General features: G+C 50.0%; 1 protein-coding gene across 2 annotated transcripts; it reads left to right on the forward strand.

Moving 5' to 3' along the window:
• The first annotated feature begins 194 nt into the window (after positions 1 to 194).
• On the forward strand, positions 195 to 19,941 carry P3H1 (prolyl 3-hydroxylase 1). 2 transcript variants are annotated; one of them, XM_055586170.1, is made up of 15 exons: positions 195 to 707; positions 4,624 to 4,776; positions 6,793 to 6,982; positions 7,183 to 7,314; positions 8,420 to 8,559; positions 13,522 to 13,611; positions 13,881 to 13,933; positions 14,108 to 14,229; positions 16,131 to 16,258; positions 16,420 to 16,515; positions 17,177 to 17,327; positions 18,086 to 18,203; positions 18,597 to 18,672; positions 18,924 to 19,064; positions 19,468 to 19,941. In XM_055586170.1, the coding sequence occupies exons 1-15, from the start codon at positions 243 to 245 to the stop codon at positions 19,621 to 19,623; spliced, it is 2,211 nt and encodes a 736-aa protein (XP_055442145.1). In that variant the 5' UTR covers positions 195 to 242; the 3' UTR covers positions 19,624 to 19,941. The 2 variants fall into 2 exon arrangements, with proteins under 2 accessions (XP_055442145.1, XP_055442146.1); XM_055586171.1 differs by having other exon boundaries at positions 195 to 692.
• The last annotated feature ends 471 nt before the right edge of the window (positions 19,942 to 20,412 follow it).

The following is a 20,412-nucleotide window of genomic DNA, read 5'->3' on the forward strand; positions in this document are numbered from 1 at the left end:
ACTAGGCGTCGGAACTGCCGGGAGTCCGAAGGCCGGGCTCCTGCTGACGCTCAGGGTTCCGCTGAGGGGCGGAGTCAAGGCTGGGGGAAGGCAGAAGAGATGGTGCCTCCTGGGAGACGCCGCAGGGCTTGGGAGGCGGGGCTTCGTCTAGGGCGGGGCTTCCCTCGAGGGCGGGGCTTCGCGGAGGTGGGACTCCAACCTCCCTGGCCGGTGACCAAGGGTCCCGTTAGGTCTGAGCGGCCATGGCGGCACTCGCTTTAAGGCTGCTGACCACATTGCTGGCCGTCGCCGCCACTGCCTCCCAGGCTGAGGCCGAGTCCGAGGCGGGATGGGACCTGACGGCGCCTGATCTGCTGTTCGCGGAGGGGACGGCGGCCTATGCTCGCGGGGACTGGGCCGGTGTGGTTCTGAGCATGGAGCGGGCGCTGCGCTCGCGGGCCGCCCTGCGCGCCCTCCGCCTGCGCTGCCGCACTCGGTGTGCCGCCGACCTCCCATGGGAAGTGGACCCAGACTCACCCCCAAGCTTGGCGCAGGCTTCAGGTGCCTCCGCCCTGCACGACCTGCGGTTCTTCGGAGGCTTGCTGCGCCGCGCCGCTTGCCTGCGCCGCTGCCTCGGGCCGTCGACCGCCCACTCGCTCAGCGAGGAGCTGGAGTTGGAGTTCCGCAAGCGGAGCCCCTACAACTACCTGCAGGTCGCCTACTTCAAGGTGCAGATCTGCCCGAGCCCCGGGCGGCTGGGGGTCCTTCTGGGCGTGGTTGGTTCGGGGAAGAGGGGCGAGGGACGTGTCCGCGGAGAGGGAAAGTGGCCTCTTGGACGAGAAACTTTTCCTGGATCCAGGGAGAGCAGGGACCCTGCCAGGAGACCAGCCTCTCCGGGTTCGCATAGGCAGATGGTGACCCCAAAAGTCCAGCCTGGGGTTAAGGCACATGCCAAGCAAAACTTGGTCTTGTGTTACTCAGGAAGCCGCTTATAGAGAACTACAGCGCCAGCTGTAAATCCTGATTTCATTGTAAGTTACCCAGTGAGAAGCTAAGACCTTTCTACAATATCTTCCTTCCGGTTTGCTTTTCAGTGATGCTCTTCCTGCCGCCTGAGTGCAGCAGCCTTTTTTCAGGACGTGAGGTTGCCACGTCGCCAGTAGGGGCTGTCTGGCCCCTCCCTGTGAGGGACCCTCTGGTTAGTGTGTCAGATTTCCAAAGAAAATGAGTATTTTTAGGAATTCCAGAGTGCCTTAAGTCCAAGTGTACACCCAGATTTGGAGCGTTGCTGATTTATGATAATGATAGCCAAAACAGACTTCCAGGCATTATTAAATACTGTGTTTGTTAGTTCATTTACCCAGATCCTGGCAATATCCTGTAAAGTAGATGGTATTACTAGCCCCATTTTATTGGGGGAAAATGGAAGGAGGAGCTGTGCAGCCTTGTCTATTATATCCATAGTTTAACAGACCTTCAGTTCGACTTAGAGACTTACAAAGCCTTGGGGACCTCAGATTTCCACCTCTGCACAAGCATTCTGCTTACACAGTTCTGCTCCATTCCTCCTAGTTTCCCAGAGGAGTACCGGATTTGACCCCAAAATAATTGGGCTGTGTCTTTGGTTATGTCACTTAACAACACTTTAAAAAATTATTTGACAAACATTTACTAAACACTTATTACATTCCAGTTTTTGCACAGGTAATGTGCTTGACTTTGTATGTTTTTGTTTTATCTCGCTTTGCAGTTTAAGAGTCATTTTAGTAGTAAGGGCTACTTAAAGAGTATCTATATCCTGCTGTGGAAACACAACAGAGGAAGAATCTAACTGTGTGTCAGAGAAGTTGGACTTAAAAGAAGAGGTGACATTTGAAGCTGATCCCAACTATTGCCGGAGGAGAGGAAGGATAGCCATTTCCGACAGAGTAGGGCCAGAGTGGGAAGAGAATTCTGCAGACTTCATGGACCCATCATCAGAACTGGGTTGTAGGATGCTGATTCTGGAAACCATGTGGGATAAGCCCTGGGAGAAGGAGAAAGTGGTGGCAGAGTGAACCATTAGGAGATGACTGCAGTTGTCCACACGAGAGGGAGAAATCAAGTGCTTTGTGCTCAGAGGGTAAAAAAGAGCTGGAGGTGGAGTGAAGAGTGTAGAGATGGAGGAGAATGGAGAAAGCAAGAGTAGTGCTGAAAGATAAAAGACAGTCAGTCCATAAAAGGGACAGACTTGAGAGAATTTCTGGAGAAGGAAATGGCAACCCACTCCAGTACTCTTGCCTGGATAATCGCATGGATGGAGAATCCTGGTGCAGGCTACAGTCCATGAGGTCACAAAGAGTTGGACATGACTGAGCGACTTCACTTTCACTTTGAGAGAATTTCTGATTTTACAGTTAGGGATACTGAGGGACAGAGATGGGGATTGTTGACCTTGGGTCACCTAGCTATTTGGGGGTCACAGCCAGGGCTGACTCCTTGTCTAGTGTGCATTTACTAGTACTAAAGTCTGAAAAGAAAAAAATTTTTCTTGGCATATTAGTCATGTGCTGGGAAGAACTGACGCAGTGGAAAAGACCGTGATGCTGGGAAAGGTTGAAGGCAGGAGGAGAAGGGGATAACAGAGGATGAGATGGTTAGAAGTCATCACCGATTCAATGGACATAAATATGAGCAAGCTCCAGGAGTTGGTGACGGACAGGGAAGCCTGGTGTGCTGGAGTCCATGGGGTCACAAAGAGTTGGACATGACTGAGCGACTGAACTGAACTGAGGATTTACATTCTTTTTTTTTTTTTTTTATACTTTACAAAATTGTATTAGTTTTGCCAAATATCAAAATGAATCCGCCACAGGTATGCATGTGTTCCCCATTCTGAACCCCGTCCCTCCTCCCTCCCCATACCATCCCTCTGGGTTGTCCCAGTGCACTAGCCCCAAGCATCCAGTATTGTGCATCGAACCTGGACTGGCAACTCGTTTCATACATGGTATTTTACATGTTTCAATGCCATTCTCCCAAATCTTCCCACCCTCTCCCTCTCCCACAGAGTCCATAAGACTGTTCTATACATCAGTGTCTCTTTTGCTGTCTCGTACACTGGGTTATTGTTACCATCTTTCTAAATTCCATATATATGTGTTAGTATACTGTATTGGTGTTTTTCTTTCTGGCTTACTTCACTCTGTATAATAGGCTCCAGTTTCATCCACCTCATTAGAACTGATTCAAATGTATTCTTTTTAATGGCTGAGTAATACTCCATTGTGTATATGTACCACAGCTTTCTTATCCATTCATCTGCTGATGGACATCTAGGTTGCGTCCATGTCCTGGCTATTATAAACAGCGCTGCGATGAACATTGGGGTACACGTGTCTCTTTCCCTTCTGGTTTCTGAGGAATTTACATTAATTGAGCTGACATTTATTAAGCATTTAATATGTGCCCAGTGCCATGTGTTAAAAGCTGAATATATATCCTCTCATTTAACTTTCCCTGCAATCCTGTGAGATTAGGGGATGTATTTATATATTTATTCATTTTTGGCCGTGCTGGGTCTTCATTGCTGTTCGGGGGCTTTTCTCTAGTTACAATGAGTGGGGGGCTACTCTCTAGTTGTGGTGCTCGGGCTTCTCACTTTTGTTGCAGAGCACAGGCTCTAGGGCACGCAGGCTTCAGTAGTTGTGGTGCGCAAGCTTAATTACCTGCAGCATGTGGAATCTTCCCAGACCAGGGATTGAACCCCTGTCCCCTGCATTGCCAGGCAGATTCTTAACCACTGGACCACTAGCAGAGTCCAGGGAATGAGTTTAGAGAATAAACTTTAACTTGTCTAAAGCCCCAGCAAGAGAATAATTAAACCTACCATTGTTACCAGTCTGATACCACAACCCATGTTGTTAATCATTATATCATCAGCGATTTCTTCTGGATTCTATATATGAAGCTGTATAATTTTGGTATGCTGGAGTCCATTGCTCTACGCGTTACTGTGGCCTGTAGCACATTTCTTCCCCTCTCATATTTCTGTAAAGTCACTCGTTTTAACCTCATGAGCCCTGGGCTTTGAGAAGTCAGAAGATGTCATATCTGGATTTTGTATAGGACCTTAAGACTTTTCACCACCCACCTTTTCCTTGAATGAGTCAAAAGCACAAAGGCAAAAAAAAAAAGCTTTTTTTTTTTTTCTAGGCAAATTCTTAGGCATGGTCTAATTGTTAACTGCGCTTTCTCCCCTACCCCTAAATCCTTGAGTTCTTGGACTTTTTCAGCTCAGTCCCTACATCTGAATCTCGAGACTGTATTATCTCAGGCAGTCAGTCTTCCATAGCATTCCCCCTACAATAACACCTTTGTTTTAGAATAGAATGTTTATACTTTTGAAGCACGACCTCCTGTAATTTGAGGAATCCCTAATCCTGATTTGAGAAATAGCTGGAAATCTGTTCAGGGCCCTGTGCTTCTAATCTCTGGTATGTAGTTTCTCGCAATAGGTGTGTTTTCTGGGCTCGGGAGGGGCTCGGGCACACTGAGTGGAAGGCTCAGGAAGGCAGGGATTTCCTGTTTACTGTGAACTGCATATTTGGACACCAGACTTCAGGGTTTGCATGTGACAATTATCTTTTTATTCTTCATCCTTAGATAAACAAGTTGGAGAAAGCCGTAGCAGCAGCCCATACCTTCTTCGTGGGCAACCCTGAGCACATGGAGATGCGACAGAACCTGGACTATTACCAGACCATGTCTGGGGTGAAGGAGGCTGACTTCAAGGATCTTGAGGCCAAACCCCATATGGTGAAAAAAAAAACCAAAAAACGTTATCCTCTTCTCTCACTCTTTTTTTTTTTTTGAATTTTATTTTTTTTTATTTTAACTGAAGGCTAATTACTTTACAATATTGTGTTGGTTTTGCCATACATTCACATGAATCAGCCATGGGTGTACATGTGTTCCCCATCCTGACCCTCCCTCTCACCTCCCTCCCCATCTCACTCTTTATTATAGTGACATTCACTAGGGTTGTTTTCAGATTACAAAAGTAATGTATGTTCATTGTACAACATTAGAAAAACGCAAATACATAAAAAAACAGGAATTAATTATCTCTAACAGTGCTACATTCAGAAAACCAGTGGTTGATATTTTGGTCTGTTTTTAAAGTCTTCAGTACCTAATTTTTATGGGCTTCCCTGATGTGCTTAGTGGTAAAGAATCCAACTACCAATGCAGGAGACAAAGGGTTCGATCACTGGGTCAGGAAAATTCCTGGAGAAGGAAATGGCGACCCACTCCAGTATTTTTGCCTGGGAAATCTCATGGACAGAGAAGCCTGGTGGTCTACAGTCCATGGGGTAGCAAAAGAGTTGGAGAAAACTTGGTGACTAAACAACAGCAACAAATCTAATTTTTAAACCTAATTTGGTGTCATATTGTGTATGTACTTTTAATCATCCTTTTGAATTAACATTTTATCATGTACTTTTTCTCATGTCTTCAAATTTTCTTTGAAAACAATTTTTAATAGCTGCATGGTAATCCATCTTATTCATCAATTGTATTCATTTACTTATCGAATATTTTTGATTGTATAGATTTTTGCTTTTCACAACAGTGGGTGGTACCATAGTCCTCAGTGTTCTTACCTCTTTAGCAGCTGGTGGCTCAGACAGTAGAGAATCCTCATATAATGTAGAACCCAGTCCTGGGTTTGATCCCTGGGTTGGGAAGATCCCCTAAAGAAGGGAACAGCTACCCACTCCAGTATTCTGGCCTGAAGAATTCCATGGACCAAGGAGCCTTGCAGGCTACTGTCCAATGGCATAGTATTTTTATAAAGGGCTTATGTTCTAGTTTATTAATAGAAATAGGCATATTAGAGACAATATCAGAATAGCTTTTAAAGGTAAAATGTGTACATATAGTACTTTATACAACTCTACACTGTTTAGGTTTAGTGTTTGTTTTTAGTGATTCTGTAACAAATGAAAATGGTTACTGTCCACAAGAAGGGAGCTGTGTCCCACAGAGAGCAGAAGCAGAGTCTGTAATCAGCAGTCCTTACTGCCAGAAAGATTGCTTTCATCACCTCAAACCACATTCTAACCTCTAAGAGTTCAATTTTTTAAATTAAATTTTATTTTGAAAACTTTCAGCCCTACCAAGAAAAAGAGCAGGAAGATGACAATGAGGGACTTCCCTGGTGGTCCAGTGACTATGACTCTGAGCTCCCAATGCAGGGGCCCCAGGTGTGATCCCTGGTCAGGGAACTAGATCCCACACACTGCAGCTAAGAGTTTGCCTGCTGCAACTTAAAGATCCCACGTGCGGCAACTAAGGCCCCCGCACAGCCAAATAAATAAAAAAATTTTAAGAAAATGACAATGAATTCCCATATAGCTTTCATCTAGATTGAGTTGAAGTGAAGTGAATTTGCTCAGTCATGTCCAACTCTTTGCGACCCTGTGGACTGTAGCCTACCAGGCTCCTCAATCCACGGAATTCTCCAGACAGGAATACTGGAGTGGATTGCCATTTCCTTCTCCAGGGGATCTTCCCGACCCAGGGATCGAACCTGGCTCTCCCGCATTACAGGCAGACGCTTGATCGCCTGAGCCACCAGGGAGGCAAATGCTTCTAAATTTCAAAAGAAACAAGGAAAGACCGTTTCTAGGAGGCCTTCATTATACAGCAGCCACCCTTTCTGTCGGTAATCTGCTAGGGCTAGGGGGACGCCCGCCGAGGTGGCCGCAGGATAGAAGGGAGAGCCGTCTGCCGCCTGCCCGGCATCTGAGTACCCCTTCCTCCCAGTAGCACGAATTTCGGCTGGGAGTGCGCCTCTACTCCGAGGAGCAGCCGCAGGAAGCCGTGCCCCACCTGGAGGCGGCGCTGCGGGAATACTTCGTGGCGGACGAGGAGTGCCGCGCGCTCTGCGAAGGGCCCTATGACTACGACGGCTACAACTACCTGGAGTACAATGCCGACCTCTTCCAGGCCATCACAGGTACGGCCGGAACCCCGCTCCCGATCGGGCCCGCTGGGCTCTCAGGGCGGCAACGTGACAGGGCATCTTAGGCCTCATTCCTGAATCTCCTAGAGCTGGGAATCCGACTGAAAACTGCTTCCTCTTGATTTGTTCATCTTAAGCAGAATTGGAATCCTGAAGTTGACCTTACGGTTCTCCCTCTCTTCGATTCCTTTCAGATCATTACATCCAGGTCCTCAGCTGTAAGCAGAACTGTGTCACCGAGCTTGCTTCCCACCCAAGTCGAGAGAAGCCCTTTGAAGACTTCCTGCCATCTCATTATAATTATCTGCAGTTTGCCTACTATAACAGTAAGGTCTACTTCCCTCTTTCTCAGCTGCTTTTAACTAAGCCTAAAGCAAGGAAGGCAGGGATCGTGGCCACTGTGCTTCTTTGGCCTGTTTGGCTTCTCTCTGTGGCTCTGGGAGGCACTGTGCCAGGTGATCCCTGGGTGCCTTGTTACAGGCCACCTCCTGGGAAGCCAGTATCAGCAGCCCGAGAAGCTGGGAGAGGGAGACTCTAGGACCTCACTGGTCTCCTCTATAACATTTATAATCCGATTTTGCACTTGAGTTAAGTTATAGCAAGGGCTTCCCTGGTGGCTCAGATGGTAAAGAATCTGCCTGCAATGCAGGAGACCCAGGTTCAATCCCTTGGTTGGGAATATTCCCTGGAGAAGGGATGGCTACCCACTCCAGTATTCTTACCTGGGGAATTCCATGGACAAAGGAGCCTGGTGGGTTACAGTCCATGGGGTTGAAAATAGTTGAACGTAACTGAGTGACTAACGCTTTCACTTTTTTCACTTTAAGTTATAGTAAAGGCAAGAATGTATTTCCATTTAAACCAGCTCACGGGACATTTCCCAGCCCTTCTCCTTCATAACAGCACTGATGCTCTGGAGTAGTGAGAGGGGCATATCAGTATCCAGAAAAACAAGTCAGCGGGTCTTTACCGAGTTCCTACTGTGTGCTAAAGTAAGCCTTATAGCATATTCAAGAATATATGCTTTTATAGTTGAGGAAACCAACACATATCAATAAAAGATCAATAAAAAAATCAATCAAAAAAAAGATCAATAAAAGAGGTAATCTGCTATTATAATCTTCCCTTCTCTTCTGAAAGTCCATAGGGGAAAAAAGATAGAAAGGTGGGAATATTCCTGATGTTGGTCTAATGAGTGGGACTATTAAGGCCAATGTTTGAATTACCTGAGGACACTGAGCACCTTAAAATCAAATACATATTCTATGTGGATTCTGTCATTTCTCTCCCCTGATCAGGCAGTTGTGTTATGTAGCTGGTGCCTCCTGGCCGTGCCATTATCACCTTGAGCTGTGCTGAGACTGAACTGTAGGTGGTTCGTGGTACCCAAAATGAGACGCTTTCTTTTCAGCCATTTTTTCCCCTTTGCAGTTGGGAATTACACACAGGCCATTGAATGTGCCAAGACCTATCTCCTCTTCTTCCCCAATGATGAGGTGATGAGCCAGAATCTGGCCTACTATACAGCCATGCTTGGAGAAGAGCAAGCCAGATCCATTGGCCCCCGTGAGGTGAGAGACTTGCGTTACTTAGGGCAGCTGCCAGCTGAACCCAGACCAGAGAGCAGAGTGGGATAGAGAAGGGGGAGCCAGCTGCTGCTTGGGCAGGGTGAGGCAGGGTTCCCAGGCAGGCGTGAATGCATGGGAAGCGTAGGGAATAAGCCGGAGCCTTCATTAGCACAATCTGGGCCCAGAAGTCTGTTCTCTGAGTTGGCAAAGAAAAGCAGAACTGCAGAACAGCCACGTTCTTTGCCTTTTTTAGCATCCCTACTTTAAGACTTGATACTGTTTGGCCAAGATTAATCATTTTCTACTTCATGCTAACTTTTTTTTTTTTTTCACTCACCACTTTTCTGCCTCCATTTTCCTTCCTGTCCCCTCTTCTTTCTGCCATTGTCTGATCTGTCCCTGTTTCAGCATTAATCCCATATCCTTCCAAAACTGGAAGGAAAATCTATGTGATACACAGACTAAAATGAAAAGTACTGAAGTGAAAGCTCCCCCCATCCCTGCACTGTTGGGAGGACTGTACATTGTGCTGTTCATTTAACAGTGGCTATTTCAGGAATTACAGGTGATTTTTTTTTTATTTTGCTCATTTGTATTTTCTAAATTCCCTGCACTGAATGAGTATTATTTTTGTATTAAAAACATGAAAAGAGAGGATTTTCCTAGATGTCCAGTGGTTAAGACTCCACACTTCCTCTGAAGCAGATGCAGGTTCGATCCCTGGTCAGGGAACTAAGATCACATGCCTCAGGGCATCACCAAAAAGTAAATAATAAAATAGCCTAAAAAAATAAACAACACACATACATGGAAAGTTCTCTGTTTTAACTTAATGAAGTTTGGCACTGTGAACCTTCTTATTTGTGCATATGCCATGCACAGGCCCTAGATCCTCTCCTTCTTGAGCCCAGAACAATGAGGTGGATTTGAAGTCACTAATCTAGGCTCAAGTCCTGACTCTTCCACTTACTAGCCATGTGATTTTTGGCACATTGTGTGGGATCTGAGTCATGCTGCTTTGCCCTTCTGAGTCTGTCTCTTCTGCTATAAAATAGGACTGTGGTTCTTGCTCTGTCTTCAACACAGGATGAGTATGAAGGTCAAATGAGATAGTGAGCTGGGACTTCCCTGATGATCCAGTGGTTAAGACTCAGTGCTTTCACTGCTGTAGGCCAGGGTTCAATCCCTGGTCAGGGAACCAAGATCCCACAAGCCTCGAGGTGCAGTCAAAAAAAAGAGAGAGAGTAAGCCAACAGGCACTGTACAACATGTTGTGTGGACAGGTAGCATCACAGGGGTCTGGACGATGGTACATGAGTAGCAGTTGGAGGGTTTTCTCACCTCTAACCTCAGTTACCTCCTGAAACCAGGGGGCTTATCACTGTGGCCCTCGATCACTTGTGTTCTGCTGGCCTCACCCAAACCCCAGCCTGCAAAATTGGCTATAACTTTGGACGAACTTTTCACTTTGTCAGCAACAACAACAAAGATAAATGGCTACGATTGTTCTAGAAGCCCCTCAGTTGTTAACGCATCACATCTCTTGGACAAATGAAAGGGATGAGAAAACAGGTCCACCCCTGGGCTGTTTAACCAATGATTCAGCGGCCCGGGATTCACCCCGCAGCTGTGCTGCACATTTGTGCAAAGGTAGTGTGCACAGCTGTGCATCAGAACACTGCTGCTGAAAGCAAAATAACTAGAAACAAGCTCAATGCCATCAATTTGGAGACTCGTTGAATCAGTCTTGGTACATTCATTCAGTGACATACAAGATAACTTGTAAATTGTATGAGTAGATTACTATGCACCAATATGATATTGTCTCCACGATAATGATTTTAGGTAAAGAAAAAAATTTAACATAACTGTCCATGGAGATTATTCCCCCAACCTCAACCCCCAGGCATGGGCCTGTAGGTCAGGGGTTGGAGGGAAGACCTGAACGTTTCTATTTATGTCTATCAGCTCTCTGTGGGTTTAGCTGTGTATGTTTTACCTTCATGTCTTTTTGAGTGCCATCTGAAACCACCTTGGAAAGGTATACAATATGACATTTGTAGGATACTGCAGTGAATATAATAAAAGAGGTGCCAGCAAGCTAGAGTGGACGCATGGGAGAGAAGGGAGTGCCTGGAGAGTCAGGGAGGGCTTTGCAAGAGGCAGTGGTGGTGACATTTGGTTTTGAAAGCCTACAGTAGGTGAATGAGACAGGGAAGGGCCGTTTAGGTGGAGAGCAGCATGTACACCACCTATCCAACTATCCCATGCAAATGGAGGATGGTGCCAGGGAGCTGCAGGCAATGGGGCCTGGGAGGATCAGATTCTGAAGGTTCTTGAGTGCCTCTCCAGGACCTTGGACTCTATGCGGCAGGGAGTGGTGAGTCCTGGAAGGGTTTGAAGCAGCCTGATGAGCTATTATGGTGCAGGGTTCAGAATGGGACGTGCTGGGGGCCATGTGGCACCGAGAGAGCTGCCAAGCCCTGAGCGAGGCAGGGGAGCCAACCAGGTGGAGGAGGGAGGTGGAACTGGCAGCCTGGGTTGAGGGTGTGGTTTTCACTCCTCCCTTCTCTCCATGTCTAATTAGGTACCCTGTTCCAGTCTGGGACCCACTCCAGTATTCTTGCCTGGAAAATTCCATGGGCAGAGGAGCCTGGCAGGCTAAAATCTTTGGGGTTGCAGAGAGTAGGACATGACTTACAGACTGAGCAATAGAGCACACACCCAAAATTCCCAGTCTGGGAGACCTGTGTGTGTTGCTGGCCACAGGGCTCCAGAGTGTACAGGTGGCAGGGTGGAAGGGACTCACAGCTTCCCTTCCTGCCTGCACTCCAGCTCAGGGTAGCTAACTTTTCCTCTGTTCCCTGGGAGAAGCAGGGAGATGATGCGGTAGTAACACACTTCCCATTCTGGTTGTTGTGGCATTTTCCTGTTGAAAATAAGCACCCTTTAAATGTGTGTGGCATTTTATAGTTTACAAAAATCTTTCGTAGCTTTTCTTTCACTTGATTCTCATAATAGCCCAGTGAGGTGGCATCACCAACCTACCCTGAAGTTAAAAACCAAGGTTCTTCCTTCCTAGATCTGGCGTCCTGAGCATCTCCAATAGAAGGAGTCCTCCTCTTGCCATCCCCTCCCATGTGGAGACTGTTTACCCTTGTCATTGTTCTCTTTGGCTGCTAGATGGTGACCACCTGGCTTTGAGATGGCACTTCTCCTGGCCTCTTTGCTCAGTTAAGATCCCCCTCACCCTTACCCTTAATGGCCATATTAGTGAGTCTTGGGCAGAAAGAGAAAATGAGTGGTCAGCCTACCATTTCTAACTAGAACCACCCTTCTGGTAAGAAGGTAACTCACATCTGTTGAGCCCCATCCCAGGCCAAGAACTGAGCTGGATCTTTACACCCATCATCTCGTTGAGCTGGGTGTTCACACCCATCGTCTCATTCTGTCATCACAGGTGCCCTGTGAGGTGGGTGCTGTTCTCTCTTTTTTAGAGATGAGGACATTTAGGCTCCAAGAAATGAGTTAACCTGCACGGTGGCCTGTCACTGCCTATGGTGACGAGAATCTCTGCTCCCCTGCTTTATCCCAGTGCCAGCATAGTTCTGACACAAAGCTGCCACTTGGAAAATCAGTGTTGAAAGAGTAAGTGGTAGAAGTGGGGCTTGCAGCCTCATAGGGCTGCTGCAGAGGCTTAAGGGAGTTAACACATATCTAGCTTTGTGTCCACACTTGGTGAGGGGGGCCAATCATTTCAACTCCTCAGGAAGGACTTTGCTGGTGATTCAGTGGTTAAGACTCCACATAATGCAGGGGGCCCGGGTTCCATCCCTGCTCAGGAAACTAGATCCCACATGCCATGACTAAGAGTTCACATGCTGCAACTAAAAATCTTCCATTAAAAAAATAAAAAGATCTCGCATGCACAGCGAAGATCCCGATGTCACCACTAAGACCCGACACTAAGATCCACATAAATAAATATTTAAAAAAATAATTTTATCCCTTAAAAAATTTTTAAAAATGAACTCCCTTGAAAATTTCCATCTTCCTCTTGAGTAAATATAACAGGTGATATAGGTAGGCCTCATTGACGCCTTTAAAGTTTTCCTTATTGCCCTCATCTTTTGTTTCAACTGACACCGTCTTCTTTTTCTTTTCCTTCCTTCTTCTGCTGCTAGGAGACTAGCAGGGCACCTAGGGAAAGATGGGATCCGGAAGGTACTTAGTTTCCCTACCCCGGGTAAGCCCACCAGTGGGAAGGGCCGGGTGCTGGGCCCCGTTGCTCTTTCTGCAGCTGCCTGGCTCCGGGGAGGGACACCGTCTGCTCCAAGTCTGAGGGGAGACACGTGACACGGGATAAAGCACACAGACTTTAGGATTAGAGAGACCCAGCCTTGGACATGGGTCCCTGCTCTGCTGTTTCCTATTGTGTCACGCCACAATAGGACACAACATTGTCCCTCTGTACCTCAGTGTCCCCATCTGTAAAATGGGGATAGTCGGATCACCCTCAAGGTGGCCGTAAAGATTGAATGAATAACACAGGAGTCACCTAACACCTAGTTTTTAAGTTGTTTGTTTGTTTTTCCCTGAGTACCAAACTCCTGTAAAAGTTGAGGAGTTTTCCTTCTTTGAAGACTAATTGTTCCTGAGAATCCTCAGGTTTTCTGTCTCAGAGAGTAATGGCAGAGGAAGGAAGGGGGCGTTTTCCCTTCAAGGGAAGCCTGGCTCTGCCACCTCAGACGTGCTGCTTGTGCCAGGCAAGAGGAACCTTCGAGCACAAAAGTGAGGCTTTTGTCCCAAACTGGGGGACAGACACACGAGTGGTGTTGGGAGAGGAAGCCTCGGGTCACACTGGGAGCAGAAGTGTAGATGCGGGGTGGAGGGCAGAGGGGTGGGGGGCCGAGAGCTAGCGGCAGGGCTGAGTTCCAGAGCGTTCCTCCTGCTGTGTGCCCTCAGAGTGCCCAGGAGTACCGCCAGCGGAGCCTGCTGGAGAAGGAACTGCTCTTCTTCGCCTATGACGTTTTTGGAATTCCCTTTGTTGATCCGGTGAGCCAGGGTGCAGGGGTGAGGGGTGGGCAAGGGGTGGGGTGAGCTGTACACCAGGTGACTCCGGGGAGAAGACTGGTGGACAGGAGACAAGGGGGAATTCTGGCTAGCTAGTTATAGGTGACTTGGTCCCAAAGACATCTCCCTTTGTCTCCTGGAAGGGGTCTGGTGAGGAGGTGGACTTCCTGTAGGCCCTGGTCCGCTCATCAAGACCTAGAGGATTCACCAGGCCCTCTGGCACTGTTCATTTCCTCCTGCTCTGCTTTTAGGATTCATGGACTCCAGTGGAGGTGATTCCTAAGAGACTGCAAGAGAAACAGAAGTGAGGCCCTTGAAGAAACTGCATGAGTGGATCGGTGTGATGAAGCACTTGAGGCTTCCCGAGCCCAGGCAGATGTGAACTCCTGGCAAGGGGTGGGCAGGTCCAGTCTGGGGAGCCAGGGTGGGAGCCTGGGTGCGCCCCGGTATGCAGCGCTCAGAGCAGCTGTGCTCACAGGTCAGAACGGGAAACAGCCGCCCGCATCTCCCAGGAGATTGGGAACCTTATGAAGGAGATCGAGACCCTTGTGGAGGAGAAGACCAAGGAGTCACTGGACGTGAGCAGGCTGACCCGGGAAGGTGAGAGGATGGGTTCGGGGCCACTTTGGCCATCGTGGGGGCAGAAGGGCCAGGGTCCCCATGTCAGCTGGACAGCTCCCATGAGAGGGCAGCCTCGGGAGCTGAGCCGGCACGGGTCACAGTCAGGGACACTCTTCCTTACTCACCCACGGGACTTCTGCCTGCAAAGATAACTGAGAATTGGCCTTTGGTTAAGAAATAAGATGCCTGTGTCACGGGGACACTAGTTTAGTTCACTTCGGTAAGTATTTAGAGGAGAAAACGCGTGTCCTTGCCCCCAAACCATTTCCTCTCAACTGCCATCAATCGTTCTGTAACCAAGCCTCAGAGTCTTGAGGTGTCCTTTGGTCCCCCCTCGCCTGTCGCCTCCAGTCCACTGGCGAGGCCTACCGAGTGGGACTCCGCTCTCTTTCTATCTCCCCCCTTTTCATGTCCTACTGCCTCAGGCCAGTGACAGGCTCCCAGCCCCCCCATCTGCACCCTTCTTTCCTCTTCCAGTCTGTCCTTGCCCCTTCCCACTGGGGGGCAAGAGCAGTCTCCAAACACCAGGACTCTGACACCATCCTCCTTATCTCCCCTTTAACCATAGGCTCCACTCTTGCCTTGTTTACACCTTTTCCTCATCCTTGAGCCTCTCTCTGCCCACAAGTCCTTGTTCAGGTCTATCTGTCCTCCTGCACACTTGCTACCATCCCTGCCCATGTGGCGTCTCAGATACACCCCCACAGAGTCTTTCTTAAACTCCAGGCCAGGCAGGAGCCCCTGCCTATTATTTATCTGTTTGCGCTGGGTCTTGGTTGCGGCATGCAGGATCTTTAGTTGCAACATGTGGGACCTAGTTCCCTGACCAGGGATCGAACCCAGGCCCCCCTGCATTAGGAGCACAGAGTCTCAGTCACTGGACCACCAGGGAATTCCCTCCCCTCCCTCTTTCTGTTGAATTTTCAAGGCACTCTGTGCTTTCACAAGGCCTGCTTTGTGCGGCTTATTGTGTAATTATTGAAACAGGTTCTGTCTTCAGGTGTTAATCCCTCACCTCCTCTAGCACAGTGCCTGGCGCATTCTGAGGCTGGAGTAAATAGAGTTGATTTGGTCTCTGGGATGTCCCCAGCACAAAGAGATACCAGGAGAAACTGAAGAGAGAAAAGACTGGCCTTTATGGTTGCTTCAATTAACAGTGGTTAATTTAAAAAGATTAGCACATTAAGGAATTTGTCCGTCATTTGTTTATTTTCAGAGAGCTTTCACTCTACTCTGTTATTTGTCTTGATTCTCATAATTGCCTGAGAGGTGGGTTTGGGCAGATTGTAAGATCCTCATTTTTAAATAGATGATGATATGATGGTGGCTAAACTTTTTTTTTTTCTAATTGGAGGATAATCACTTTACAGTGTGGCGCTGGTGATGGGTAAACTTTTAAGCATTTACTCCAAGCCAAGTATTGTGCTAAACTTCTTAAGTTGTCTTATTATTCTTTATATTAAGCTTATGATATACCAGGAGAAATTGAAGAGAGAAGGACTGGCCTTTAAGTTATTATTTTGCAGATGAGATAAGGCTCAGGGAGGTTAAGTAACTTGCCAAGGTCAGACAGCTAGTAAGTGGAGGATCCAGGAGTCAAACCCAGTTCTTTCTGGTCTTGAGCTCACGTTATAGGAATGTCTGTGATGTTTCCCCAACCATGTGTGAAGGCCCAGGAGCCAGCAGCTGCCGACCAGTGCTTGGACCTCCTGTCCTAAGTTCTGTCCTCTGGTTCAGCCCACCTTTGGAAGTGACCAAATGGAAGGTTTCTCTGGTAAACAGGAATCAACTGGAATTTCTGTTCCTTACAGGAGGATAGTATCTGATGGAGAGTGTCTGAACCGCTGCTGGATTTAGCTAGTCTTGTCACTGCTTTGCAGGTGGCCCCCTGCTGTATGACGGCATCAGACTCACCATGAACTCCAAAGTCCTGAATGGCTCCCAGCGGGTGGTGATGGATGGTGTCATCTCCGACGAGGAGTGCCAGGAGCTGCAGAGACTGACCAATGTGAGGGAGCCTGGTGACCACTGCCTCCCTAAGGGCCCAGCATCCCCCGACTAGGTGCCTCTTAGGTCTGGACGGTTGCCTGCCCCTTACTCTGGGCAGTCGACCACCTCTTCCCGGGCTCTCAGCTACCTGGCTAACTACCTGTTCTGGGGGCCTCGTAGGCAGCAGCAACTTCAGGAGATGGCTACCGGGGTCAGACCTCCCCACACACCCCCAGCGAGAAGTTCTATGGTGTCACCGTCTTCAAGGCCCTCAAGGTAGGGTCAGTACTCTGTTCTGGGTGTGGAGAGGAGGGAGGGGGTGCCCAGGCTCTGAGGGGGAGTTGGAGATGGTGGCGGGAAGGGGAAAAGTATCTGCCTGTCAGCATTCCAGCTGCCACGGAGGCAGGATGAACCACGCTGGGTGAGGCTGACTTTTGAACCATGGCTCTTAGTGTAATAAAACTGAGGCAAGCAAGTAAGACTAATACCCCAAGCTTGAGCGTGCTTTCTGAAGAACAGCTACACTTTTTAAAAAATATTTACTTTCATTTCTTTGGTGGCACTGGGCCTTAGTTGCAGTACGCGGGATCTGTAGCTGTGGTACGTGAGCCCTTAGTTGCAGCATGTGGGATCTAGTTCCCTGACCAGAGATCAAACCTGGGCTCCCTGCATTGGGAGCACAGAGTCTTAGCCACTGGACCACCAGGGAAGTCCCAGAATGGCTCTACTTCTGAGCAGGATGCATGAGTTATTTATAAAGAGAAGTGTGAATGGTAGGGGAGCGGGCGACGGCAGAGCGTCACGTGCGGGAAGCAGAGGGGCTGCGCCTTCACGAGCACCGAGAAGTGGGGCCAGGTGCCTCACTGGTCTCTGTCGGCCTCCAGAAGGAGGGGCGCCCAGGGCCCCTGACCCAGGCTGACCCTGCTCTCCTCGGCAGCTGGGGCAAGAAGGGAAGGTTCCTCTGCAGAGTGCCCACCTGTACTACAACGTGACGGAGAAGGTTCGCCGCGTCATGGAGTCATACTTCCGCCTGGACACCCCGCTCTACTTCTCCTACTCCCACCTGGTGTGCCGCACCGCCATCGAAGGTGGGCCTCCCTCACCCCACAGACCCCGCCCGCCCGGCAGACCCCGCCCCAGGCACTGGATGAGGAGAAGAGGAGGCACAGGCCCTTTTATCCTCTAAGTCGGTGGTTCTCGGCATCAGGGTTGGGCATACAGGTGTCTAGATGAATCATGAGCTGTGTTTTAAGTTCTCTGTCACTAATTTTAAATACCAAATTTGTGAGAGAACTCCTTATTTAATAAGTTAGGGTAGACTGGAGGTCACTCATCATTCACTCTCCCTCTGTCAACATTCCCTTTTGTGTCCCTGTGGAGGGGTGAGGTACAGCCAGTGTCCAGGACTCACATATGACCCACAGCCGTGTCTGTCCTGCCAGAGCCTTCAGTGGCCCCGGTGCTGACGTTCCGCTGATGGTGGCAGAGGTTAGGGCTTTACTGTCCCTCAGAATGTCTGGAATCCTACCATAATCTGGGCACACCAAAGGAATATGCCAGGCTTGCAACTGTGTCATGGTCTCCAGGTGGGGGTGCCCTGGGGCCTGGCCAGCAGGAAGCCAGTGGTCATGCAGGGGAGGGCTGGATGAGGCCTTGTCTTTATTCCACCAATGTTGAGGATTTAAGGTTGGCCTTGCTGCTGTGTCAAAAGACTCGAAGGTGTGGATCAAACCAGAGCAAAGGAAGCTGGTCGGCAGTGACCCAAACGCACCCCCCAGGCCAGCAGGAAAGCTGCACGGCCGTCCCCTGAGAGCCCCAGTGCTAATGTGTGTCCCCTTGGCTGCAGAGGCACAGGCTGAGAGGAAGGACGGTAGCCACCCCGTCCACGTGGACAACTGCATCCTGAACGCCGAGGCCCTCGTGTGCATCAAGGAGCCCCCTGCCTACACCTTCCGGGACTTCAGGTGCCAGTGGTCCTCAGGTCCCCAAGGCCCCGTGCCTTGCTCGTTTGGGACCAGCTTTTCCCAGAGTCCAGGACCCTCTGGGTTGGAAATCAGACAGTATGGGAATGGTTATAGTGTAGTGGGAGAACAGAATGGAGAGAGGAGGATGTGGTGCAGAAACAGCCCAGAGAAGGGCATGGTGCGTGCTCAGGGCTGAGGGTGGGGAGGCGGGAAGGGGAAGGTCAGGAGTCCTGTTCATGAGGCTTCAGAGAAGGTTCTGGAAAGCTTTCTTCCTATGAAAGGCCCCCCTCCAGCTGCTGGCTGGGAGCACTTGGGGGTGACAGCTCTGGAGCTGCGGGTTTTCTCGGGTCGGGAGGAGGAAGTTGGTGTCGAGATGCTCTCTGCCTTTCCCAGCGCCATTCTTTATCTGAACGGAGACTTCGATGGAGGAAACTTTTATTTCACTGAACTAGATGCCAAGACCGTGACGGTGAGTGCACCCTTGGGAGACAGAAACCCTCAAGGTGCAGTGGGCAGAATGGCCGGCTGGCCTTCCTGGTAGCCAGCACTCCCCTCCCCAAACCAGGAGGCCTCCGACCCATCACCTTTTCTCTTTAGCTCTGGGCTTTGGGCAGCCAGGCAGAGGAGCCATCCCCCCAGCCCGACCTGAATGACCCCATGTCCCTTCTGCAGGCAGGTTTCAGTCTCTGACCTGCGCACCCGCCTCGCTGTCCCCTTTAGGCAGAGGTGCAGCCCCAGTGCGGAAGGGCCGTGGGCTTCTCTTCGGGCACGGAAAACCCTCATGGAGTAAAGGCCGTCACCAGAGGGCAGCGCTGTGCCATCGCCCTCTGGTTCACTTTGGATGCTCGACACAGCGAGAGGGTGAGAGCAGCTGGTGCTGCCGTGACCTGTTCCCGGCAGGACCCCTGTTCTGCGTCCTCCTTCCCCAGTCCCACTGCCGATGCTTAGACGGGAAAGAAACGCTGGGCTTGGGAGTCCAGAGAGACTCTTCGCTCTGGCACTGTCACCATGGTCCCTGGCCCTTCCTTCCTTGTCAGTAGGGCTCCAGGTGGGGGACCGGGGGGACAGGATGGGGGAGTGACCCTGGTTCTTGGTCCCTCACTGGGTACCACCTCTGCTACCTCTGCCCACGACCTGTTAGGAAGAGGATGAGCTCGGAGGCCGCAGAGGAAGAACCTTCTTATTCTCCAGGAAGTAGCACCTGGGCGATGGTGAGTACCTGGTCCAGAGCCCTCCCTGAACAGCCAGGGGTTTGTCCTTGCAGGACCGAGTGCAGGCGGACGACCTGGTAAAGATGCTCTTTAGCCCAGAAGAGATGGACCTCCCCCACGAGCAGCCCCAAGAAGCCCAGGAGGGGACCCCCAAGCCCCTACAGGAGCCCGTCTCCAGCAGTGAGTCAGGGCCCAAGGATGAGCTCTGACAGCTCCCGTGGATGGTGATCAGACCCACACGAGGGACTCTGTCCTGCAGCCTGGACTGGCCAGCCCCGGGCGAGGAGCAGTGGGAACCCAGGCCTGCCGCCCAGCTGAGGGGGCTCTGCTCACGGCTATCCGCATGGTGCTGCTGCTCTTGGAGTGGACATGGCGAGATGGCCCTCTCCTCTCTGGGCCTGACTGAGGGCTCAGGACGCAGGCCCAGAGCCACTCTGGGGGCCCGCACAGGCAGCCACGTGACAGTAATACAGTATTTAAGTGCCTGTGTAGACAACCAAAGAATAAATGATTCGTGGTTTTTTTTACCTGGTGGTTTGTTCAGAGTGGAAATATGCCCATTGGCCCCAGAGGTCTCACTTGATGAAAATTGTTCTGGGCAGGACACAGTGGCAGGCCTGCTGTGAGGAGGCCTGGTGCCACCCCTGGCTTGGCCACTTCCTGTGCAGCCTCAGGCCAGACACTTAACCTTGGGGACCTCGGGGTTGTCATATGTACGAGGGGGACCATAATCCCTGGTCTGCCCACCTCCCGGGCAGTTGTGTGGCCCAGAGGCGGTATCGGATGTGACAGCATTTTGTAAACTGGAACGCTCTGGGTGGATGGCAAGGATTATCTTTAATCCTTCTCTGGCAGCCAGCATCGGTCAGCAGTGCCCTGGCGTGGTGCCCCCGTATCGGCCACATGCATCCTGCTCTGCTGTCTGGCCTCTGGGTCCTCAGACCTCAGGGTCTCCATTGCAGGACAACGCACACCTCTAGGAGACAGAGTGACAGACC

Source organism: Bubalus kerabau, chromosome 6 (assembly GCF_029407905.1).
Source record: "Bubalus kerabau isolate K-KA32 ecotype Philippines breed swamp buffalo chromosome 6, PCC_UOA_SB_1v2, whole genome shotgun sequence".
In the NCBI taxonomy this organism is placed as follows: Eukaryota; Metazoa; Chordata; class Mammalia; order Artiodactyla; family Bovidae; genus Bubalus; species Bubalus kerabau.